Source organism: Haematobia irritans, chromosome 4, assembly GCF_050003625.1.
Source record: "Haematobia irritans isolate KBUSLIRL chromosome 4, ASM5000362v1, whole genome shotgun sequence".
Taxonomy (NCBI): Eukaryota; Metazoa; Arthropoda; class Insecta; order Diptera; family Muscidae; genus Haematobia; species Haematobia irritans.
In genome coordinates, this window is record NC_134400.1 from 121,031,807 (window position 1) to 121,059,333 (window position 27,527).

The window sequence follows — 27,527 nt, forward strand, 5'->3', positions numbered from 1 at the left end:
GAAGTTTGGATGTTGGCGGCTTAAAAAGGTTAAAAAACTGCGTTTTTTTAGTAAAAATGTGGCAGAAAAAACCATATAAAAATTCATATAAAATATAAAACACGATGCTAACAGCAATGGTTTTTTTACATATAGCTGAAATTTTTACAAAGAAACTAAGCCCTTACTTAACAAAATCTTACAACAAATAGCGGACTTATAATTTGTTATTTGTTACCTAGTGTAGGAGTGCCAAAAATTGTGTCTATCGGTCCATGTATTTATATAGCCCCCATATAGACCGATATCCCGATTGTTTTGAAAATTCGCCCTATTTTCATCGATATATTTTGAACCACTTAACTTATCATAGATCTTATTATACACGTTTCTTCGACATCTCAATACCTTGCATTCAAGTACAAACAACGATATAATCGGACATTTCTAGCTCGAGGTATAATTTGTTTAGCGAAAAAGTCAGAAAAACTAAAAATAACGGGATATCTCAAAAACGGTTTCATAAAAACCTTCATTTTTTAACCTTCATTTTTAAATTCAGCAGATCAAAATACATAAGAAAAGTCGTCAAAGTCAAAATCAGCTGATAAAAGAATCGTATGGAATTGGTAGAAGTGGCAATTCTTTATTCTTTCAATTGTCCTGAAAAAATAATTAAAATCCAGAGAAAAATAAAGGTTCAAATTTAATTGTGTCACCTATGAGTGATTGTGAAGTGGATAATTCATCCGAGGAACGCCGATATGAGACAAATAAGACTATAATACCCACCAAAGTTAAGAATGGAAGTCAGTCAAATGGATCTTCGCCGAATGTCTATTCTCTTTATTCCGAATACTCATTCTACTATTCCAATTAAAAAATATTTAGACTTAAGCATACCAAATTGTTGGCCTTATTATAAAACAGTTTTCCGAAACAACATACAAGCGGTATTTCTTTCCCTATACTAACTCTCTCTCTCTGTCGCTCTCTGAATAAAGTATCACAACATATATATGTTTACTCGAAATTTGTAAATTTATATATGTTTACATTCACACATATTATTTTTATGAAACATTCATGCCCCAAACATAATATATTCTAACATATTAACATATGTGTCCCAAACATTTTGTGTTAGTTTAGGAACATTACATGTTTGCACTTAAATATATTGTGTTTAAAAATTGTGCCTGAAACACATTTTGTTTATATCGGAACATATGAAAAACATATTTTTCTAACAGTGTATAAGAACGAACGAACACGAAACAATGACACTGACAAAAATTGATTTTATAACAAATTTAAAACAATTTTTACACACTTTTTTATTTTAAAATATAGTTAATATCATTTAATTCAATATTCATTTCGATTTATTTCGATATAATTTTTTTCTTTTATTTATATTTATTTAAAAGTGCACTTAATTTTATACTTTTTCACACTTCAAAAACCAACTGCTTACTTGCTCTCTATTTTGAAGCCGTTCTTGAAGGGTACAGATGGAATAAAACAAAAACAAATACACATTGTAAAACCTTGTTTGCATAAGAAACAGTGATGCCATACTTTTTGACAAATTTCTAACTTTGATTTTTTATATTTGGCCAAAGGAATCGACCACTGTGCATTGGTTTAAAGTTTTTTTGGAATTAAAAAAAAATTGTTTACTTCGAAGTATCCGTTATAATTTGGATTTTTAAACTGGCGTTCCTTTGTACGTGAATAGCTTTATTAATATACACTCAATAAAAAGTTTATTTGGATCCAAAGATTTTGACCTTCCCTTAAGGATTTTGGTATTGATTCCGATGCGGCTGCTTTAAAATAAAGACTTTTTTACTGGCTTTAAATCTAGGATCAATAAAATTAGAAGCCCTGATTTTAGCACTGCCACTGATTCACGCTTTCCACATTGCTTATAGTTCATAAAAATTATGTTTTTATTATCAATATAAATAATTAATTATGTTTAAATTGTTGTCGTTACTCTACCTCTACGTCTAATAGTCCATTCCCATTAGGTTCGAAACCCACTAAAAGTGAATTTGAAATCTCTTTTTTTTTTTTAAATGACAGTTGAGATCTTCACACAAAAAATTTTTTTCTGGTTCAATCACGAAATTAATTGATCCAATTAATTTTTTAAGTAAAATGTCTTCAATCACAGAAATGATAGTACCAATTAAATAATTAATTGAAGGTCAATTAAAAAATTAATTGATACTATTAATTTTTGTGATTGATTTTTGTTTCAATTAAAAAATTTGTTGAATCAATTAAATTTTTGATTGAATATTTTTTAAAACTCAAATAAAATTTTAATTGGAAAAATTTTTTTTTCTGTGTTGTTAAAGTCGATTTTGGAAGTGTAATGTGAATGCGGAATAATGATCTCTATTTTTTATAGAAAAAAACTAAATTCTTAAATAAATAATTAATAATTATTCAATTATTGCTATGGGTTCCCTAATTTATATGTATATCGCTTAAATTGCTTAAAAATCGTACTCTTCACTATTTTTTCCTATTTATGGAATGTTTGCACATGTTTGATTTTCTATTTTATACCTCATTCACATTACACTTCCAAAATCTACGTTAACTAGATTTCAACTGTCATTTGCCTTGTAAAAAAGGGATTTCAAAGCTACTTTTAGTAGATTTCGAGCCTAATGTGAATGAGCTATTAGGTCTTATTATCACCATTGCATATTGAATCAATAAAATATTAAATGTTTCAATGTAATTATCCTGAATGAATTGTTTTCATTTTTCCCGGTGTGGGTTCAATAAACCCAAAATAATGTGGTCAACAATATCATGGGGGTCAGTACCAAGGGAAAAGCCATACGGATAAAAAGCTCACAACGCGGATGATGTAAAACAAATTGCAAAGAAAAACCGTGAACATAAATAATAAATTAATTTAATTTACAAGGATACAAATATATTTATTTATTACAATCATAAACGGTGATTCCTCTAAACCTAATTTAAATGTATTTTAGATCATAAGCGAAAGATCGGGCAGGCGGAATATTATGTACACTGGACAAAAATATTGTGGTGAAGCCATATATTTCATGTCTTTATAATATGAATGCGAATTTTGCTTAGTATAGAAGTCGCATTTATCCGATATAAAGTTTTGTTTCCTTATTCAAAAGTCGATAAATAATAATAATAAAGTAGTTTTGTCCTTAAAATTAAATAATTTGATTTAAAATTAGGTATCCTAACATAAAAGGAAACTTTGTTTGACTAAAGGTGGGTATTAAGTTCGAGTTTAACCGCTAAAGCCGTAATTTTTTCACGATGACTTTTCTTTAACAATCCATTTTAAGGAATACAAACTTTGTAAAAATTTGCTTTGGATATTCCCCATAAAGTTATAATGAAATCTGCAACAAATATGTATAATTTTATGGCTTTTTTTTACTGATTTAGTTTTCACTTTTGTGAAATGACGATTTTAGCGGGTAAACTTGATCTTAATACCCACCTTAAGTCTATAAAATACTGAAATCTTCTTTAAATATGTTGACTTTTTGCATTTTGACTATAAAGCAAAAAAAAAGCGTTTAAAAATAGGAGATATCTTTTAACACTTTATTTTAAAGAGGTTGCTTACTTGAAACAGCATAATTTCTACTTGAAGTCGAATCTGAATTTGGAAATTTAAATTGTCATTAATACCTTCTTAAAGGACTCTGATAGCACTCTGATAGGAGAAAGCTGAACAAAAATGAATAAATTAAATATTGCTTCCTAGAATCAAGTACGCAAAACATAAATATAAAAGAGAATTGTGTCTTAAAAATTTGTCCTTGCTTCAATTCTCCACTTTTTTGGCTTAGAATCAATACCAAAATCATTTGTGCCAAGACAAAATCTATGTAAGCGGACGTACTTTGTTTTTAAATGAATAAAGTTCTCCCAAAGACTGCCATCCGCAATCGAATTACACCGAAAAAAGTGAACTGTTTTATAGGAAGAATGAACTACAGTGAGTCACAGTGAAAATGGCCCACCAGAGTAAATGTAAATATTTTGAAATTTTATCTCATATTTGGCCAATCAGAGATCCAAATGTTAGTTTTCTCTTAGGTAAATCTAATTAATAACAATATTTGGTGAGTATAAAGTTCAGGTTTCAGCTATAAATGATTGGAATCAGACATTTAAGAGAAATGTCAGAAATATCATGGCACAGTGAAAATGACCCACCAAAAGAAATGGCAAAAATAGAACGGTTTTCTTCCAGCATTTCATCACATTTGCTTTTACCTGTTACATTACAATCACTGAAAAAAAAGCATACTCGGTTCCAAAGATTTTGTCTTTACTTTAAAAATGTTGGTATTGATTCCGAGCCAAAGAAGCGGAGAATACAAGTAAGGATACTTTTAAGACACAATTCTCTTTTAAATTTAGGTTTTGTGTACTTGCTTCTAGGAAGCAAATTTTAATTTTTCGCTTTCTCAGCTTTCTTTCTTTATATGCTATCAAAGTCCTTTAAAAGCGATTTAACGGCAACTTTATTTTCCAAATTAGGACTCGACTTCCAGTAGAAATTACGCTATGTCTGAAGTAAAAAACTTCTTTAAAATAAAGTTTTGAAAAACATGTCCTATATTTGAACGATTTTTTGCTTTGTAGTCAAGATGCAAAAAGACAACAAATTTAAAGACAATTTCATTAAATTTAAAGAATTTTTCTGAATTATTAAAGTCAAGTTGACCTTAGCCTATAAATTTTTTCTTTCATGTTAAGATACCCATTTTTAAGTCAAATCACTTAATTATAAGGACAATACGACTTCATTGGAAAATTTATCGACTTTTGGACAAGGAAAATATCTTTATTTTAGAGAAATGCGTCTTCTATGCTAAGCAAAATTTGTATTCGTATTTTAAAGACATGAAATCTTTGACCTCACGACGATATTTTTTTCAGTGATGTTCTTAGAATATTAAAAGTGCAAACACGCAACAAAGTGGTCGATTAAAATTTTCTTTAAAAAAAGATAAAACAATCGAAAAATGGGACCTCACACTTCGTTTGAGATGCGAAATTTAATAATAAATCATTTTAAAAACGGCGTAATTCAAAGGCGAATTGCAGAAATGGTTCAAGTCCCTCGTGGAACCATTAAAAATATAATTAAAAGGTATACCGATGAAAATCGGATCATTGATAAGCCGAGATCCAGTTAAAAAAAAAAAAACTGTTTTCTGACAGAGATGAACGATGGATAGTAAATAAATGTCGATCTAACCCCAAACTAAGTGCTCCAAATATTCGAGATTTGGTGGCCAAACATCTCCAAGTGAATTGCCATGCAGAAACCATCAGAATAGTTCTCCACAGATCAGGATTACATGGACGAATTGCAAGAAAGAAACCGTTCGTAAGTGCTAAGAATACGAGAGACCGATTACTATTTGCCCATGCGTATACAGCAAAGGAATTTTCGTTTTGGAAAGATGTTCTATTCGTAGATGAGTCGAAATTCAACCTTTTTGGGTCAGACGGTAGAAGAAATGTGTGGAGAAAAGCAAACGAAGAACTGCACCCAAAGCATATACGGCCAACTGTTAAACACGGCGGAGGGTATGTGATGGTTTTGGGTTCATGCTCTGCTGCGGGTGTTGGATATCTCATTTTTTATTGAAGGCAACATGGACAAGATGCAATATCTGTCTATTTTGAAAGATAATTTGAAGCAAAGTGCGGAAAAGCTGGGCATTGATAGCTGATTTCATTTTTACCAAGACAACGACCCAAAACATACAGCTCATGTTGTAAAAGAGTGGCTGCTTTATAATTGTCCGCGCGTCATAAAAACTCCAGCCCAGTCTCCGGACTTAAATATAATAGAAAATTTGTGGTATAAACTTGAAGTGGAAATTCGAAAATATCATATATCCTGCAAGGAAGACTTGACGAGAGCATTAGTGGAAGAATGGCAAAAAATAAGCCCTTCTTACACAACAAAATTGGAAGAATCCATGCCATGACGCTTAAAATCAGTCATTAAACAAAGTAAAGAAGAAAATCATTGGCGCCAAATCATGACCATTTTAACCATACAGTAGTTCATTCTTACTATTTTTGGGAATCGTACGAACATTTTCATTTGTTTTAGTTCATATTGAACTTATGTGTCCGGTCATTGAATTTTATACTCACGTTTAGTTCATACAATTTTTGAGACATACTTAAAAAAAGTAAGATTTCATTAAGCTGTGGAACATTTCGATAAAAATAATAAAATTTAACTACAAGCAAATAATTTTTTTCCAATAAAAATAGGTTAAACTTAGCGTTAGTTTAACTAAGGAAATTTTTTCTGTGTACTTTGGGTTATTGTTGCAGCTGGTAAGGTAAAATTTTATTTCATAACATTATCTTCTAAATTGCATGTTAGTCCTCCATATGGAGTCTACACTAACAAAAAATATTTAATTATATTAACCCTCTAATGATCAAGCCCGCCTTTAGGCGGCCTTCATTTAATAATGAAGCTTTAAGTAAAACACAATGGGCAAAATAAAAAGAAATCTTATTTGAAACTATTCAAGAGAGAATTTTACCGTATAAATTTTTCTTGCTTAGTTCTCTTGCTTTTGTGTCGTTAACATTGAAAATTTAATCAGCTGGCAAAAAATTGATGCATTAGAGCGTTAATGATTACCCATTCTAAATTTTAGGATTTTACACTGAAAAAAATATTGACGTGATATTAAAGATTACGCAACCTAAATTTTAGGATGCGAAATTTACAAAATATTAAGGACAAATTTCTTTAAAATAATGAAATTTTAATTAAAATAAAGTTTATAATCTTTGCTTCAAAAAATTTTTTTTTCATTAAATTTAGAACACAAATTATTGTAAATTTGCATCCCTCCGTTAAAGTCGCACATCTTTGAACTAAGGCTAATTTTCCTTAAAGTAAAGAAACACATTTTTGAATTAAAGAAATTGTCCTTAAATTAACTGAAATATTGAAACTTTAGATTTGAGATAAAAACGTTTCAAATATAGGCTAAGCTATGGAAATACAATTTTGACAAAATTTTCTATAGAAATAAAATTTTGACAAAATTTTCTATAGAAATAAAATTTTGACAAAGTTTTCTATATAAATAAAATTTTGAGAAAATTTTTTATGGAAATAAAATTTTGAGAAAATTTTCTATAGAAATAAAATTTTGAGAAAATTTTCTATTGAAATAAAATTTTGACAAAATTTTCTATAGAAATAAAATTTTGACAAAATTTTCTATAGAAATAAAATTTTGACAAAATTTTCTATGGAAATAAAATTTTGGCGAAATTTTCTATTGAAATAATATTTTGACAAAATTTTCTATAGAAATAAAATTTTGGTAGACTATTTTTGGCTCGAGCGGCAACCATGATTATGAACCGATATGGACCATTTTTTGTGTGATTGCGGATCGGCTATATATAACTACTTACACCACCTACCAAATTTCAACCGGATCAGATGAATTTTGCTCCACCAAGAGCCTCCGAAGTTCAAATCTAGGAATCGGTTTATATGGGGGCTATATATAATTATGAACCGATATGGACCAATTCTTGCATGGTTGTTAAAGACCACATACTAACACCACGTACCAAATTTCAACTGGATCGGATAAATTTTCCAGAGGTCAAATCTGGGGATCGGTTTATATAGGGACTATATATAATTATGAACCGATATGGACCAATTGTTGCATGGTTGTTAAAGACCACATACTAACACCACGTACCAAATTTCAACCCGATCGGAAAAATTTTGCTCCTCCAAGAGGCTCCAGAGGTCAAATCTGGGGATTGGTTTATATGGGGGCTATATATAAATATGAACCGATATGGACCAATTCTTGCATGGTTGTTAAAGACCACATACTAACACCACGTACCAAATTTCAACTGGATCGGATGAATTTTGCTCCTCTAAGAAGCTTCGGAGGTCAAATCTGGGGATCGGTTTATATGGAGGCTATAAATAATTATGGACCGATATGGACTAATTTTTGCATGGCTGTTAGCGGCCATATACTAGCACAATGTACCAAATTTCAACCGGATCGGATGAAATTTGCTGCTCTAAGAGGATCCACAAGCCAAATCTGGGGGTCGGTTTATATGGGGGCTATACGTAAAAGTGATCCGATATGGTCCATTTGCCATACCACCCAACGTACATCATTAACAAGTACTTAAGCCAAGTTTCAAGTCGATAAATCGACCGATTTGGCTTGCGGATTCTTTTTATCACTTTTCGTATAGCCCCCACACAGTCCATTTCGTTTATATCAAGCACTGTTCTTTTCTGACGTTATGTCTTTCATAGTAAACATTTAATATAGTAGTATGTATGTAGGGAGCCACCGTGGTTAGCATACCCGTCTTGTATACACAAGGTCGTGGGTTCGATTCCTGCTTCGACCGAACACCAAAAAGTTTTTCAGCGGTGGATTATCCCACCTCAGTAATGCTGGTGACATTTCTGAGGGTTTCAAAGCTTCTCTAAGTGGTTTCACTGCTTATACGTTTCTTCCAAATAAACTTCCTTCCGTATGTGTTTCCAAATGAGAAACAATCTTTGTTTGTCTAAAATTTCGTTTGGGAGAACGAATTATTTTTTTTTTTGCGTGTAGATTCCCTCAAACACGATTAGCTTCCAACATTAAGAAAATTGCAAGTCATTTGCTTCAACTTATATACCGCTATATTTTTATTAACCATATATATTTTTTTGTTTTTGTTTGCTAAAAACCACTGAGCCAAAAATAAATTCTATTGGCCTGTCCGCTAAACTCATTTCAAATTCATTACAAGAGCAAAGAGAGTATAACTATTCTTGCAAGCAATTAAAAAGGCATTATTATTGATTCGAAATAGCCAAGCGGTCACATACATTCTTCGTGATGCCTGCTCGCTGACAATGCGTAGATTTTTCTTAAATTCTGGATTTTGATCAGGCCAATTACAGGAAAACAGGGCATAGGTGAGATTTTGAAATTCCTCCTCCAGTAAAGTTCCATAATAGCAACTGGGCAATATTTCAAATATCATCGATGTAAAATACGATATATAATAGGCCAGGGTGAAGATGTCATCAACAAATAGGATAATAAAGACCAAAGCGACACACATATTAACACCGGCTGCCAAAATTTGAAAAAACATATAAATCGATATGATTTCCTCCAATTGGCGACGATATCTACATTAAAAAATATTTATTTAAAAAAAAAAAACAAAACAATACATGACATTTGGAAAATTTTTAATTCTATAGACTTGCCACTTACTCCATAAGATCCTTATGACCTTGAATACATTCCAATAGTTCTCGATTATTATCAGCCTTATTTCGCTTTACATCATGACCAATTTGGGCCATCCGCATACTAAGCATTCGTACCTGACCTCCCAACAAAGCCAAATGGGAAGCTCCAAATGTATCATTGACCACATTCTGGAGAATTAGATAGGATATGCCAATGAACTGATACATATGAGCTGCAATATAATTCCGAGTTCTGGCAAATACTTCAAACGGGAAATAAGCCTTATACATTAAATGCCAATCACCCAGCAGTCCCGCCACTATTACCGACATCTCACCCGAGGCACCAATAAAGGAACACAATATGGAGAATAAAAAAATGATACGTCTGACCTTGGGATAAACTTGACTTTTCAGATAATCAATCTGTTCCGGATTCGCAAGCCGTTCATCTTGTCGCCGTATTATATCGAACATAACCGAAACTTTATCAAATCTCCACCAAATGGCAAAAGTTTTCATGGCACACACAGCACAGGTCAAAGTGATGGACATATTCTGTATGACTTCATACATTGTGGTACTGGTGAAGAGGCCCAGAATAAGATGTAAAGGATAACCGATTGTAACAACCACATTCAAAACCAGCGAATAGAGAAGATATAGTGGTCGAAAAAAATTATCAGGAGGCAGCATTCCCAAAATTCGCCAAGAGAAAAAATGAACTTTAAACAAAGATGGAGTATCCAGATCTGTAGACATGATCAACACCACCACAACGTAATAATGCAACGGAATCTATATTATGACATGGTCAACTTCTATGTCTCAATATTTATAGTAACATCAATGACCGACATTTGATGGAGAAGGCAAATTGTAAAACAATACAACATAAGTATTTTCAAAAATCAATTGTAATATACCAAGCGGATGGAGCGATAGAAAAAAAAAACTGATGTTGCAGTTTAAACAAATTTATACAGGTGAAAGTTTTGCCAGAACGAATCTTAGGTACACCCAAAAAACGGTTTACTTTGATCTAAAATTTTGACTTTTATTAATACTGGCCTCTTTAAAATAAAGATATTTTTAGGAATCTATCTAGTTTAAAATCTCTTTAAGTCTGTAAATGTCATTTCTCGAATATATTAACAAATCCTTATCGTAAATTTAAGAGTAAGCTTAAAAGTCCAAATAATAACTTATACTTCAAAATATAAAATGAAAAGACGCAATATTGAATAAATAAAAGTACAGACCTTGCTCTACAACTACGCTTTAAAAATAAAGGGTGATGCAGTCAAAATTTGGTCAAGGGAAAACGCGTGTAAATCGGTGAAATCGTTTATTTAAAAAATCAAATTAAATTTCTTTTTCAAGTTCAATTAGTATAAAATTCAGGAAAAATATTCAGTTAGGCTTTCGCTTTTCCAAATCCGAATTGTCGGGCCTCACGCTTGACACCTGCCATCAGATTTTGTACAGCCACCTTGTCCACCTTCTTCGCCGCAGAAAGCCAGTTTGCCTTGAACTGCTGCTCGTCCTTAGCAGTCTTCTTTAGGTTCCGCTTGACAATAGCCCAGTATTTCTCAATTGTGCGGAGCTCTGGCGTGTTGGGAGGGTTCTTGTCCTTGGGAACCACCTGCACGTTGTTGGCGGCGTACCACTCCATGGCCTTTTTACCGTAATGGCAAAATGCCAAATCCGGCCAAAACAGTACGGAACAACCGTATTTCTTCAGGAAAGGCAGCAGACGTTTATTCAAACACTCTTTCACGTAAATTTCTTGGTTGACAGTCCCGGAAGCTATGAAAATGCTGCTTTTCAAGCCACAGGTACAGATGGCTTGCCAAACCAGATATTTCTTCTTTCTATAGAACTTTGACAGTTTTATGTGCTTGAAAATATCTGCTACCTTTCCCCTTTCTTTTGCCGTATAAAACTCCTGTCCCGGAAGCTGCTTGTTTGTAGTCGGCTTTGACGTAGGTTTCGTCGTCCATTACCACGCAGGCAAACTTCGTCAGCATCGTCGTGTACAGCCTCTGGGATCGCGCTTTGGCCGTCGTATTTTGTTTATCATCGCGATTTGGAGTCACTACCTTCTTGTAAGTCGATAGTCCGGCTCGTTTTTTGGCTCGATGCACGGTTGTAGACGATACACCCAGCTTATTTGCGGCATCTCGGAGAGAGAGGTTAGGGTTTCGCTTGAAACTACTGGCAACTCTCTTTGTCGTCTCAGCGGCTTCCGGTTTTCGATTCCCCCCCGATCTAGACTTCCTGGCTGTCGACAAACGTTCCCCAAACACTTTAATAACATTTGTAACGGTTGATTTGGCAACTTTTACCGATTTTGCCAGCTTTGCTTGCGAGTAGCTCGGATTTTCGCGATGCGCGAGCAAAATTTTGATACGCTGCTCTTCTTGCTTGGACGGCATTTTGACAACTGAAGAGTGAATTCCAAAATCAAAATAGGAGCAACATTCTACACACACACACCTTCAAAATGAGGGGTGTTCAGGTTTTTTTAAATGCAAAATTGAAAGAAATACGTCAAGTTTATATTGACCAAATTTTGATCGTATCACCCTTTAGTGTAAATCTGGCGGGGTGAGATGATACGATTTGGGTCTTGTATGCTAATTTTAATTTAAATTAATTTAATTCAATTTATTTTAGTTTAATTTTATGTTTTTAATTGAAATTGATTGAAATTCCTAGAAATTGTTTTTCTATAAAACACCTTTTATTTCTGCGCTCAAAAAAAAGTTTAGTTGCATCCAAAGATTTTGATCTTCCCTTAAGGATTTTGGTATTGATTCCGAGCCAAAGATGCGGCTTCTTTAAAATAAGGAAATTTTTCAGCGACCTATCTGGCTTTAAATCTAGGACCAGTAAAATTAAAATTAGGATACATATCTCATTTATCAAATTTTCATTCTCTTTTCGCGGTTTATTAATAACGGTACTCACGCCAGTTTAAAAATCCAAATTATAACGTAATACTTCAAAGTAACAAATGTTTTCTTAATTCCAAAAAAACCATAAACCTAAGACGCTAAATCCTCAAAATAAGTCTTAGCCTATATTTGAAGCGTTTTTATTTTAAATCTAAAGTTTCAATATCTCAGTTAATTTAAGGACAATTTCTTTAATTCAAAAATGTGTTTCTTTACTTTAACGAAAATTAGCCTTAATTCAAAGACATGGGACTTTAACGGAGGGACGCGAATTTATAAAATTTGTGTCCTAAATTTAATGAAAAAAATGTTTGAAGCAAAGATTATAAACTTTATTTTTATTAAAATTTCATTATTTTAAAGAAATTTTTCCTTAATAGTTTGTAAATTTTGCATACTAAAATTCAGGTTGCGTAATCTTCAATATCACGTAAATATTTTTTTTTTTCAGTGTATAGGAAATTTTGTCCTACAGAAAATTTACCACAAATATTATGTCTATGGATATTTTAGGGATTTTTTTTTCTATAGACAATTATATAAGACATTTACTTCTACGGAAAATATTTTGAAATTTTTATTTCTATAGGGAATTTTCTGGAAATGTGATTTATATAGAAAATGTTCTTGACATTTGATTTCTATTGAACACTTTCTGACATTTGTTTTATTTTATTTTTATTTATTTTAATTTAATTTAATTTAATTTAATTTAATTTAATTTTGTTTCTTTATTGGGATTATGAACAACGTACGAATCACGCGAAGCCCTTCGGCTTGTTTGCAGGAAATTTTCTTTACTTTACATAATGTACAATGGAATTAAATTTTCTATAGAATTTAATTTAATTTCATTTCATTTCATTTGATTTAATTTAATAAAATTTATTTTTTTTTATATTATTTTAATTTAGTTAATTTAGATTTATTTTATGTTATTTAATTGAAATGAATTGAATTGAAATTAAAATTTACAAAATTTCTAGAAGTTATACTTCTATAAACCACCTTTTATTTCTACAGAAAGTTTCATGGAAATTTTTCTTTTTTTATTTCTATAGAAAACTTTCCACAAATTTTATGTCTATTTTATTGGAAACTTCATTTCTATAGAAAACTTCTTTGAAAATTGATTTAATTTATGTTAATTTAATTTAACTTAATTTAATTCAAGTTAATTTTATTTTATTCAATGCAATTTCATTTAATTTAATTTACTTTACTTATATTTTTATTGTATTTCACAGTAACAAATATAAAAGACATTTAAGCTAATTTACGTTTCAAAACCCTCATGTATAAATATACTATTATCAATTTGAAAGTTGAGAATACTTTTTTCACACTGAATTTATTCCTATGAGGCGTTAAAGTTATATTCAACTTTCTTTCACACATATGTAATCTGATAATTAAATTTAGTTGAAAACTTTTCCAAGTTTATTGTTTATAATTATATACAGAGTTACATGTGACACCTTTGTATTGTGGGGTGTGGAATAACTAAATATATTTTCTTTAAGTTTTCTAATTAATTCTTGCAGAAGATATGTCCTAATTGTAGTATATCACATTCAATGTTAGTGACATGTTGGATTCTCTTCTCTTAAAACGGAGGTAATAAAATTAATTCAAATTTAAATTCTAAAATATTTATTGAGATTGTACTATTTAATGGAATATTTAAATAAAAGCAAAAAAAATATCTTAGCTATGCGCTTGAGGCATTTTAGATGTTTTTCTAATTTTTTGTTAAATTATTTTAAATTACTCAAATATTCCTTTCCATTAAATATGAGATTTCTATTGAAGAACTATGTGTATCCTTAGCATGTGAAACATAGTCATAGTAATATGTTACATTTAGTGTCATCGACAGCAATATTGGATTCTAGCCAAAAAATGGTTGATAAATGTTACAATAGAGAGGAGAATTGGTCGCCACCAAGTCAAGACCGCCGCTATGCAATAAAATGAAATCCTAATACAAATAATATCATAATGTGGAATTGTTAAATTCCTTGGGTTGAGCAAAGTGGCTCCTAACCACCTCAGTTGGTTTAGTTTCCCATTCTGATGCACACCATCATATCATATTTGTGGATATTGGCGTGGCGCCTACAATAGCTTTCTTGGATCTTAGCTCGAAATATACACCATATTCTCATCTCATCTTGGCGAGCCATACAATAACTAAAGTGTTCTTGGATTGCCACTGAGATAAGAAGACATCGTTACTATTCACTTAATAACGATTTTGACAATTATTCGTATCATTATCAAGAGTATGAAAGGAAATGTGAACTGGAATAAAATCGTTTATGATTTGGGAATCCAACAGGCAAGAGTAAATATTCGCATAACACCTCAAATAGATAACAATAGGAAAATATTTTGTATCCACTAAAAATTTCTTAAATAGAAAAAAAAATCTTGAGAGAAAATTTTCTGAAAATTTTATTTCTATAGAAACTTTTTTGAAAATTTTATTTCTATAGAAACTTTTTTGAAAATTTTATTTCTATAAAAAATTTTCTGAAAATTTTATTTCTATATTTCTATAGAAAATGTATTTCTATAGAAAATTTATTTCTATAAAAAATTTTCTGAAAATTTTATTTCTATAGAAAACTTTCTGAAAATTTTATTTCTATAGAAAATTTATTTCTATAGAAAATTTTCCGAAAATTGTATTTCTATAGAAAATTTTCCGAAAATTGTATTTCTATAGAAAATTTTCCGAAAATTGTATTTCTATAGAAAATTTTGTGAAAATTTTATTTCTATAGAAAATTTTCTGAAAATTTTATTTCTATAGAAAATTTTCTAAAAATTTTATTTCTATAGAAAATTTTCTGAAAATTTTATCTTTTTTATCTTGATCATTTTCATGGAAATTTTTATTTCTAAGCAACAATTTCAATTTTTCTGGAAATTTTACTTCTGTTCTGGAAATTTTCTTTCCAAAGAAAATTTTATGGAAATTTTGTTTCTATAAGTTTTGTTTGGAATTTTTATTAATAAGGAAAATTTTATGTATTTTTGGTTTTGTAAAATTTCCCGAAAATTTTATTTCTTTTGGAAATTTCCCAAAAATATTATTTCTGAAAATTTTATTTCTATAAAAATTTACTGTATATTTTATTTCTATAGAAAATTTTCTAAAAATTGTATTTCTACAGAAAATTTTCTGAAAATTTTAAATAAAAATTTCCCAAAAATTTTATTTCTATAGAAAATTTTCTTAAAATTTTATTTCATAGAAAACTTCCAAAAAATTTTATTTATATAGAAAATTTCTCAAAAATTTCATTTCTATAGAAAATTTCCCAAAAATGTTATTTCTATAGAAAATTTCCTAAAAATTTTGTTTCCATAGAACATTTTTTCCTTAGAAAATTTTCTGATTTTTTCCTAAACTTCCCAAAAATTGTCTTCCTATAGATTTTGTTTTAAATTGTACTTTCCAAACATTTTATTTCTATAAAAAAAAATCCAAAAAATTTGGGAAATTTTAAGGATATTTCCAAGCAAAAATTTCATGGAAATTTTGTTTCTGAAAATTTTATTTCTATAGAAAATTTTCTGAAATTTTTATTCCTACAAAAATTTTTCTGAAAATTTTAATTCTATAGAAAACTTTCTGAAAATTTTATTTCTATAGAAAATATTCTGAAAATTTTATTTCTACAGAAAATTTTATTTCTATAGAAAATTTTCTGAAAATTTTATTCCTACAAAAAAATTTCAGAAAATTTTATTTCTACAAACAAAATTCTGAAAAATTTAGTTCTATAGAAAATTTTCTGAAATTTTTTTTTCTATAGAAACTTTTTTGAAAATTTTATTTCTATAGAAACTTTTTTGAAAATTTTATTTCTATAAAAAATTTTCTGAAAATTTTATTTCTATATATCTATAGAAAATGTATTTCTATAGAAAATTTATTTCTATAGAAAATTTTGTGAAAATTTAATTTCGTTAGAAAATTTTCTGAAAATTTTATTTCTATTGAAAATTTTCTGAAAATTTAATTTCTATAGAAAATTTTCTGAAAGTTTTATTCCTATAAAAAATTTTCTGAAAATTTTATTTCTATAAGAAACTTTCAGAAAATTTTATTTCTATAGAAAATTTTCAGAAAATTTTATTTCTATGGAAAATTTCAGAAAATTTTATTTCTATAGAAAATTTTCTGAAAAATTTATTTCTATGGAAAATTTTCTGAAAATTTTATTTCTATAGAAAATTTTCTGAAAATTTTATTTCTATTGAAAATTTGCTGAAAATTTTCTAAAATTTTTATTTCTATAGAAAATTTTCTAAAAACTTTATTTCTATAAAAAATTTTCTGAAAATTTTATTTCTACAGAAAATTTTATTTCAACAAAAAAAAAAAAAATCTGAAAAATTTAGTTCTATAGAAAATTTTTTAAAATTTTATTTCTATAGAAAATTTTCTGAAGATTTCATTTTTATAGAAAATTTTTTGAAAATTTTAATTCTAAGGAAACTTTTCTGAAAATTTTATTTCTAAGGAAAATTTTCTGAATATTTTATTTCTAAGGATATTTTTCTGAAAATTTTATTTCTATAGAAACTTTTCTGAAAATTTTTCTGAAAATTTTATTTCTATAGAAACTTTTTTGAAAATTTTATTTCTATAAAAAAAATTTCTGAAAATTTTATTTCTACAGAAAATTTTATTTCTATAGAAAATTTTCTGAGTAATTTATTTCTATGGAAAATTTTCTGAAAATTTTATTTCTATAGAAAATTTTCTGAAAATTTTATTTCTATTGAAAATTTGCTGAAAATTTAAAAAAATTTTCTAAAATTTTATTTCTATAGAAAATTTTCTGAAGATTTAATTTTTATAGAAAATTTTCTGAAAATTTTAATTCTAAGGAAGCTTTTCTGAAAATTTTATTTCTAAGGAAAATTTTCTGAATATTTTATTTCTAAGAAAATTTTTCTGAAAATTTTATTTCTATAGAAACTTTTCTGAAAATTTTATTTCTATAGAAACTTTTTTGAAAATTTTATTTCTATAAAAAAATTTTCTGAAAATTTTATTTCTACAGAAAATTTTATTTCTATAGAAAATTTTCTGAAAATTTTATTCCTACAAAAAATTTTCAGAAAATTTTATTTCTACAAAAAAAAAATTCTGAAAAATTTAGTTCTATTGAAAATTTTCTGAAATTTTTATTTCTATAGAAAATTTTGTGAAAATGTTATTTCTATAGAAAGTTTTATTACTATAAAAAATTTTCTGAAAACTATAAACTTTTCGGACAATTTTATTTCTCAGGAAAATGTTCTGAAAATTTTATTTCTAAGGAAAATTTTCTGAAAAATTTATTTCTAAGGAAAATTGTCTGTATATTTTATTTCTATAAAAACTATTTTGAAAAATTTATTTCTATAGAAAATTTTGTGAAAATTTTATTTCTATTGAAAATTTTGTTCCTATAGAAAATTTTCTGAATATTTTATTTCTATAAAAAATTTTCTGAAGATTTCATATTTAAAGAAAATTTTCTGAAAATTTCATTTCTATAGAAAATTTTCCGAAAATTTTATTTCTATAGAACATTTTGTGAAAATTTTATTTCTACAGAAAATTTTTCTAAAAATTTTATTTCTATAGAAACTTTTCTGAAAATTTTATTCTTATAGAAAATTTTGTGATTTTTTTTTTAGAGAAAATTTTATTTCTATAGAAAAATTTCTGAAAATTTTATATTTTTATTCCTATAAAAAAATCTATTAGGTTTTATTGCTACCAAAAATAAAACGAAACTTTCACTTACGTTTAAAATTGCAAACTTAACGATTTAATTATGTATGAGCAAATTGAAGTTCATTAGCTAATAGCCTTTTAATTTTGTTTTTATGTGATTATATTCAATATTAATTGTTGGTTGCTTGCTATGCCTCATTTGTGTTAAATCGCCTTAAGGGTTGTTCTGGATTTGACGACATTATAATGGTACTAGAAAATGGTTAATTGTGAAGCTTTAGGCATGCAAACACTCTCGAGATAACAACATCGTATAGACTGGCCGACCGACCAACAGACGGATAGACGGACGGCCATACATGTGTATTTAGGTCTATGCAGAAAATTGACAGGTTTGGAATGGCAAGAGAAAATACATTGGACTAGAAAATAATATTTAACAAATTAACACCAATATTCCAAAAGTCTCGCATATAAATAAAGTAGAACAAAACAAAATAAATCACAAAAGATAACAAGGAAATATAAAAAAAAATAAACAAGAAAAACAAAAAAATACAGAAAATCGCATTAATAGCTGCATTTCCCCACCCAACGACAGATACATTTGGATATGGAGAGAGCAAAACGAAAAGATAGGAGGGTTATACCACTGACATTTTGTTGCTGGGTCAAGTTGGAACTGGAACTCGAACATTATCGAATGAATGAAAGAAGAAAAACTCGATTTCATTGAAGTCAGTTTTTAAAGTGACATTGTCGTCAACAACACCAACAATAATGTGATGATGATGATCATCGTCATAAATACACATTCGCACATCACATTTACCGTCCATTTATCCGTCTGTCCACATTTGCGCAATCATAAGTACAACACATAAAGCTCATGAATATTTTCATATATGGTATGAATGTGTATGAGTCTTGTGCATATTTCAGTCGATGGATACCTAAGTACATTTTAAAAACAAACATATGATGAAGAGATTCATGCGTGCACGGTGAAAAATGAATCATGATTATTTCATTATTGTGTTTGTGTCATAAACATTCCAACAGGACTCAGTACGCGTCTAACAATAATGGCTTAAAAATGAGGTTCTTCGCTTCAATTCTACCGCACAATGACCACCAAAATCTGCGGCCTTTAGGCATTTGACAATGTATTTGCCAACAAGACTCAGTACGCGTCAACCCAGAATGGCTTAAAAATTAGGATCCTCGCTTTATTTCTACCGTACAATGGCTATCAAAATCTCCGGATTTCAATCTATTTGGCTTTTGGAAGTCTGGGGCTTTTTATGGGCAACTAAAAAATACCAAAGTATCGATGATCTCAAGACGGCGCTTCATCGGGATTGGACCAAAATTCCGCAGAGCCGTTTTCGTGCAGCGTTCCAACAAACCAAGTGCCACCAAAAAAGGAGTACAAACCCAGTTGCCACAGTTGGTAGAATTCTACCAAAAAAATGATAGATTTTTTACTGTTTTACTGTTTTGGTGGATTGGACGATTTCTTGATGTTTTGTTAGATTTTCTATAGATATCAAAATTTTGTCTAGGAATAAAATTTTGACAAAATTTTGTCCAGGAATAAAACAAATAAAATTTTGACAAAATTTTCTATAGAAAAGAAAGTTAAAAATAAAAATTTGACTAAGTTTTCTATAAAGTCAATATTAAGTCAAAATTTTAATTTTCATTTTAGGTCATATTATCAAAGTCTATTGCGGACAAGTTCTACCATTTTATAGAAGTAGCCATTTTCCCGAGCTAAAAATATTTAAAACTTCGAAACATTTATAATTCAAGGGATATGCAAACACCCAAAAAATTGTAGTTATTAGAAGCTATCATAAAATAATAAATAAACTTTTAAAATAAAATCATAAATCAATTCTTTCGAGGAATTTTTTTTTATAAAACCACAAATATTGTATTAAAAACTGCAAAATAAGACCTTTTTGTTTGGTAGTTGTTTGGTAAATTTTTCTTAAAATGTTGGTAGATTATTTTTGGCCCCATTGACAAGCGTGAGTGTAAATGTTCTTTTTGGATCCGGAAGTGGTTCAAAATTGGCGAAGAAGCGATAAATGGGCTTGTCGTAGGACGGATGTCCACCATTTCAAAAGCCGTTGTACTAAATTTGCATGGGTTCTTAAAGTGTGCTCCGTTTTCAGTGCTTTGGATGTGAATTAAAAAATGTTGTGCTATTTTGCCAAAAAAATAATTTTTATACTTTTTTTTTATGATTTTTAAGTCATTCTAACGCTTTTCTGAAACGTTTGACTTCAAATATTTTCAAATATTCTAGCATTTTTTCGACAAAATTTTAAAAATGTTTAGCATTTTATTAATTGTTACTCTGTTTTTACCCTACACAGAAAAAAATATCACCAAAATATTTCCAATTAAAAAGTTAATTGAAGTTGAAAATTTTTTTCAATTAATAAATTAATTGATACAATTAACTTTTTAATCATGATAGAAATATTAAGTTAATTAAGTCAATGATTGAAAATTTTAAAATTTTTAATTAAAAAATTAATTGATACAATTAACTTTTTAATCAAATTCGGAAGACTAATTCAGTTAAAAAAAGCGCTGATTTCTTTTTTAATTAAAAATGTATTTCAAACAATCATTTGTTAATCCAAGTAAAAACTCTAAGCCAATTCAGAAAGTAATTAAAAATAGTTACCTTTTTTAATTAATAAATTCTTTGATTTTTGCAATCAACATCAATTAAATTTTTAATTGAATCAATTAAAAAATTAATTGAAATTTGCTGAAAAAATCAATTAATTTTTTAATCAAGAATTTTTTCTATGCCCAATTAAAACTGTGATTGATACTATCATTTTCGTGATTGAAGACATTTCAATTAAAAAATTAATTGGATCAATTAATTTGGTGATTGAATCAGAAAAAAATTTTTTGTGTGTATTTGAAACAAAAAAAAAAAGTTAAAATTACCCATTTAAAATTTGATAAAAGTGAGTTATAAAAATTGAAATAAAATAACTTCCTATGTAGTTGAAATAAAGAACATCCTTGGGAGGACATTATGGGAAGTGCTTTAAAGTTGTGCCTTTGGAACAACTTCCAAATTTTTTTAACTCGTGCCATAGGTAGCCGATTCGAACAAATCTTAACTGATTCTAACATTTAATATTATTTCAGGCTTCTTTTGTTTTTTTGTTTGTTTTTATCAAAAATGAGATACAAATTTGCGCTTTTCTTTGTTGCGTTACAAATCCGCCACCTGTATCTGAATTCGATCAGTGATTAGTTATTTTTCCCAGTGTATCTATTTCACGTTTATTCTCTTAATGGGACAATTGCATTAAGTTGACTGCAACATATTGTTGCTACGTTTTGTTGCTGCTACTCTGGATGAATGTAGTAGCCGACATTCTTATAGTGAGTGTTGCAACTTTACTGCATAGTTTTCCTTCCTCTTTCTATGCCACAATCGTAAAGTTGAAAGTAAACAAGGCAAGAACCCGCCACCACTACCACCACCTCCATCAATCCAATGTTACCAGTAAGGAAAGAAGAAAAATGCGATGAGAATTTAAGCATATACGTATGAATGGGAATACACGAATGGATAAGGAATGCAGGAAAACTGATGTGTGATGCGTGTGTGTGTGTGTGTGTGTGTGTGTACGAATCCATTTGAACTCCATTCGTATATCCTGCTATTTTGCATACTGACACATTTTCCTCCAACTTCTAAGCTTAGCTGTTCTAATAGACAATCCAATAATTTTACTGCAAATTCGAATATTAGAGTGTGCAGGACATTCATTGTACCCACAAAAAAATTTCACCAAAATATTTTCAATTAAACTTTTACTTGAATCCAATAAACAAATCAATAAATTTTTTAATTGAAACAAAAATCAATTACAAAAATTAATAGTATCAATTAAAATTTTAATTGAATCAATAAGTTTTTTATTTGACATTGCTAATTGATACTATCATTTCTGTGATTGAAAGTTTTTTTTCTGTAAAGAAAAAAATTTATTTTGAAGTTTTTGGTCAAAATTTTACCAAATTTTTATTCCTATAGAAAATGTTGTCAAAATTTTATTTCTCTAGAACATTTTTTCAAACATTTATTTCTATAGAAAATTTTGTCAAAATTATATTTCTATAGAAAATGTTGTCACAATTTTATTACTATAGAAAATTTTGTCAAAATAATAGTTCTGTAGAAAATTTTGTCAAAAATGTTGTCAAAATTTTATTTCTCTAGAATAATTTGTCAAAATTTTAGTTCTATAGAACATTTTGCCAAAATTTTAGTTCTATAGCAAATGTTGTCAAAATTTTAATTCTATAGAAAATTTTGTCAACATATTATTTCTATAGAAAATTTTGTCAAAATTACATTTTGTTACTCTAGAAATTTTTGTCAAAATGTTATTTCTAAGAAAATTTTGTCAAAATTTTAGTTCTATAGAAAATGTTGTCAAAATTGTACTTCTATAGAAAATTTTGTCAAAATTTTAGTTCTATAGAAAATGATGTCAAAATTTTACTTCTATAGAAATTTTTGTCAAAATGTTATTTCTATAGAAAATTTTGTCAAATTTTTTTTCTCAATAGAAAATTTTGTCAAAATTTTATTTCTATAGAAATTTTTGTCAACATGTTATTTCTATAGAAAATTTTGTAAAAATTTTTTTACTATAGAAAATTTTGTCAAAATAATAGTTCTGTAGAAAATTTTGTCAAACATGTTGTCAACATTTTATTTATCTAGAATATTTTGTCAAAATTTTAGTTCTATAGAAAATGTTGTCAAAATTTTACTTCTATAGAAAATGTTGTCAAAATTTTAGTTCTATAGAAAATGTTGTCAAAATGTTACTCTATAGAAAATGTTGTCAAAATTTTACTTCTATAGAAAATTTTGTCAAAAATTTTTTTCTCAATAGAAAATTTTGTCAAAAATTTTTTTCTCAATGGAAAATTTTGTCAAAATTTTATTTCTATAGAAAATGTTGTCAAAATGTTATTACTATAGAAAATTTTGTCAAAATAATAGTTCTGTAGAAAATTTTGTCAAACATGTTGTCAAAATTTTATTTATCTGGAATATTTTGTCAAAATTTTAGTTCTATAGAAAATTTTGTCAAAATTTTAGTTCTATCAAAAATTTTGTCAATTTTGTCAAAATTTTATTTCTATAGAAAATTTTGTTAAAATTTTATTTCTATAGAAAATTTTGTCAAAATTTTATTTCTATAGAAAAATTTTATATAGAAAATTTTGTCAAAATTTTATTTCTATAGAAAATGTTTATTCCTTTAGGAAATTGTGTTAAAATTTTATTTCTACAAAAAAATAATATTTCTATAGCAAATATTGGCAATTTTTTTCTGCAGAAAATTTTGTCACTTTGAGTTTAGTGAACTACCCGAATTTATTTTGATAATTGGTTGATAGTTTTGCTGCAAGTAGAGGATGCTGATGAGGAATGTGGTTATTCTGAAATTATTCTGAAACGTGCGTCCATCCAACCATCTTGTAGTCTATAGGGCCAAATAAATTTGACAAACATTATTTTCCTCTGTTGGTTAAGCTACTCTTGTAGTTTAGTAAACGCAATGGTTTTTAAGCTGGGATCAAAACAACAAATAAAATTGTATTTCTATAAAAAATTTTGTCAAAATTTTTATTTCTATAGAAAATTTTATTAAAATTTTTTGTCTATAGAAAATTTTGTGAACATTTTATTTCTATAGAAAATTTTGTCAAAATTGTATTTCTATAGAAAATTTGGTCAAAACTTTATTTCTGTAGAAAATTTTGTCACATTTTTTTATAGAAAATTTTGTCAACATTTGTTTCTATAGAAAATTTTGTCAAAATTTATTTCTATGGAATATCTTGTCAAAATTTGTTTCTATAGAATATCTTGTCAAAATTGTATTTCTATAGAAAATTTTGTCAAAATTTTTATTTCTAAAGAAAATTTTGTCAAAATTTTATATCTATAGAAAATGTTGTCAAAATTTTATTTCTATAGAAAATTTTGTCAAAATTTTATTACTATAAAAAATTTGTCAAAATTGTATTTCTATAGAAAATTTGGTCAAAACTTTATTTCTTTAGCAAATTTTGTCACATTTTTTATAGAAAATTTTGTCAACACTTGTTTCTATAGAAAATTTTGTCAAAATTTATTTCTATGGAATATCTTGTCAAAATTTGTTTCTATAGAATATCTTGTCAAAATTGTATTTCTATAACATATTAGTTGGACGGGAAAATCTGCAAAAATAGCAAGAATTCAAATTTTATTGCTCTAGAAAATTTTGTCAAAACTTTATATCTATAGGAAAGATTTCCAAAATGTTATTTCTATAGAAAAAAAGCTATAGAACATTTTCGATAGAAAATTTTGTGAAAATTTTATTTCTATAGAAAATTTTGTAAAAATTTTTATACATTGACAATTTTGTTTCTATAAAAATTAGAGTACATCTTAGTTAGAGAGGAATGTTTTGCAAAATCTACGAAAATATAAGAATTCTAGCAATCTACCAAACAGTAAAAAATCTACCACTTTTGATAGAATTCTACCAACTGTGGTCGTGAGTCACGCTGATGTCAATGGGGTAAGTATGCGGGAGCGTTTTTAAGCAACCAATCGTGCGTGAGTGCAAATAATTTTTTCGAGAGTGTGCGTGAGTAATGAATTTTGAAAAAATACGCTCACGGAAATAATCGCTCTCACGACCATAATATCTTGTACGAGTTGAATTCTCTTAAAATTTTTGTGACATCTGGATTATAGGAGCTATGATATCACAGTCCACAATAGACTGAGTGAGCCTGAAATATCGAGCTGCCACTATACCCAATAGAGAACTGCAACCGGTTGCTTTTTATACCCTGCGCCACACTGTGGGACAGGGTATTATAAGCTAGTGCATATGTTTGCAACACCCAGAAGGAGACGAGATAGACACATGGTGTCTTTGACAAAAATGCTTAGGGTGGGCTCCTGAGTCGATATAGCCATGCCCGTCTGTCCGTGAACACATTTTTGTAACCAAGGGATTAGGTAGTAATTTAAGCCCAATCGACTTCGAATTTGGCACAAGTATGTGTTTTGGGTCAAACTAGAACCCTATTGATTTTGGAAGAAGTCGGTTCAGATTTAGATATAGCTCCCATATATATATATTTCGCCCGATATGCACTTATACGGCCCTAGAAGCCTGAGTATTACCCCACTTTGGTTGAAATTTTGCACTAGGAGTACAATTGGTAGTATAGTCAAATGTGCAAGATTTTATTGAAATCGGTTCAGATTTAGATATAGTTCCCATATATATCTTTCGCCCGATATGGACTAATACGGTCCCAGAAGCCAGAGTTTTACTCCAATTTGGTTGAAATTTTGCACAGGGAGTAGAATTAGCATTGTAGCTATGCGTGCCAAATTTAGTTGAAATCGGTTCAGATTTAGATATAGCTCCCATATATAGCTTTCGCCCGATTTACACTCATATGACCACAGAGGCCAATTTTTAACTCCGATTTAGTTGAAATTTTGCACAGGGAGTAGAATTAGCATTGTTGCTGCCAAATTTGGTTGAAATCGGTTCAGATTTAGATATAGCTCCCATATATAGCTTTCGCCCGATGTACACTCATATGACCACAGACGCCAATTTTTAACTCCGATTTTGTTGAAATTTTGCACAGGGAGTAGAATTAGCATTGTTGCTATGCGTGCCAAATTTGGTTGGAATCGGTTCTGATTTAGATATAGCTCCCATATATATGTTTTTCTGATTTCGACAAAAATGGTAAAAATACCAACATTTTCCTTGTAAAATCGCCACTGCTTAGTCGAAAAGTTGTAAAAATGACTCTAATTTTCCTAAACTTCTAATACATATATATTGAGTGATAAATCGTAAATAAATTTTTGCGAAGTTTCCTTAAAATTGCTTCAGATTTAAATGTTTCCCATATTTTTTTTAATAACATTGTGTTCCATCCTAGTGCATTAGCCAACTTAAATTTTGAGTCTATAGATTTTGTAGAAGTCTATCAAATTCTGTCCAGATCGAGTGCTATTTAAATGTATATATTTGGGACAAACCTTTATATATAGCCCCCAACACATTTGACGGATGTGATATGGTATCGAAAATTTAGATCTACAGAGTGGTGCAGGGTATAATATAGTCGGCCCCGCCCGACTTTAGACTTTCCTTACTTGTTTTCGTATTGCAATCTTACCCACAAAATGTCGGTAGCAGTGAGTAAGACACCAATTACCATGCGATCTTTTACATTGATACAAATGCGAGAATAAAAACACATCGTAACAACGCTCGGTAAACAAAAAACTAGTGTGGCACTTAAGTGTGATTGCACTCAACAACAACAATTATCAGCAGTTGGTATTAGCTCAAGAGAATTGGGAGAGTACCAAATAAGAGAATACCAAACTGCTGAGATATGGGTAACCAATTTGTGTGATTGCATTACTACGGTGTTTTCGAGAGACCAACACTCATACTAACAAACACCGACAGTCGTCGGTTGCATTGGATATTGATTTTTTTTTACCAATTGGTGTTTTAAGATTGCAAATATTGGTGTTTACTAAATACACTGGTCGGTTGCGGTAGATCGCAGCCGTTCTCTGATACCCAACCTAACCTACAGTTTGTGATAACTAGATTTTCTATAAGAGCATTAATAATTCTGATACATTTTAGTCATTTTTGTTTTTTTTTTTCTTCCCTCTATCATAGATTTATGAAATATTTCAAAATTTATTTCTATGATTTAAAATCCAACAATCCATTAAAATTCTGTTATTATATCCTTTAGTACTCAGATTTTATTGTTACTGTGTGTGTGTGTGCTTTTTTTGTATAACTACAATATTGTTACTGATACTGCTGAGATTAAATGATTGAGGATGTCTTTGTTGTGTCATGCGTGCATCCCATCAACCAACCCTTCGAGTTTGCCATAGTTCCTGTAGGTTAGAAAATTGTAATAAATCTATTGTTATTGCATAATGCAGTTCTATATAGAATTCTATGGATGATATTTATTTTTGTAGCGAAAATGGAGTTGGCGCTGTGAGATTTTACCATTCAAAATGGGAGCAAAGTAATTTCATTAGATATTTTGATAAATGTATGTAAGAATACAATGATTTATTTTATTAAATAAAACGAAATGCTGCATTTGATTTATTAATATACTTTAGAGTTAAACTACTAAGGTTAGGTATGGAAGAGTTAAAGTTGATACTAATTAAGCGATTCCATAAATTACTACTTTGGGAAAATAGTAAGACTACATCAGAGAAGGTCCGAGTACGTTTTTTGGTTTTCTCCTCTAAGTAAAGTTGTAATCGTCGAAAGCGTCATATACCTGTATAAAACGTACACACAAAAAAAAGTGAAACCTACAGTGAAAAAACAGTGGGCCCACCAGGAAGAACCTTTTG

At 28.8% G+C, this 27,527-nt stretch overlaps 2 protein-coding genes across 19 annotated transcripts in view; both read right to left on the reverse strand.

Annotated features, from left to right (window-relative positions):
- Window positions 1-27,527, reverse strand: part of Lasp (LIM and SH3 domain protein Lasp) — a 279,211-nt gene that overhangs the window by 109,922 nt on the left and 141,762 nt on the right. The gene's annotated exons all lie outside the window — the stretch shown is intronic.
- On the reverse strand, window positions 8,793-10,095 carry LOC142236366 (odorant receptor 59a-like). The gene is made up of 2 exons (XM_075307609.1): window positions 9,333-10,095; window positions 8,793-9,244 (listed from the first exon to the last, which is right to left on the reverse strand). The coding sequence occupies exons 1-2, from the start codon at window positions 10,070-10,072 to the stop codon at window positions 8,836-8,838; spliced, it is 1,149 nt and encodes a 382-aa protein (XP_075163724.1). The 5' UTR covers window positions 10,073-10,095; the 3' UTR covers window positions 8,793-8,835.

Bases quoted from the DNA above. Each gene is read 5' to 3' on its own strand.
- LOC142236366 (XM_075307609.1), bottom strand. From the start codon at position 10,072: ATGTCTACAGATCTGGATACTCCATCTTTGTTTAAAGTTCATTTTTTC. The intron at 9,245-9,332 runs GTAAGTGGCAAG...TTTTTAATGTAG, and splicing joins GGTCATAAGGATCTTATGGA to ATATCGTCGCCAATTGGAGG.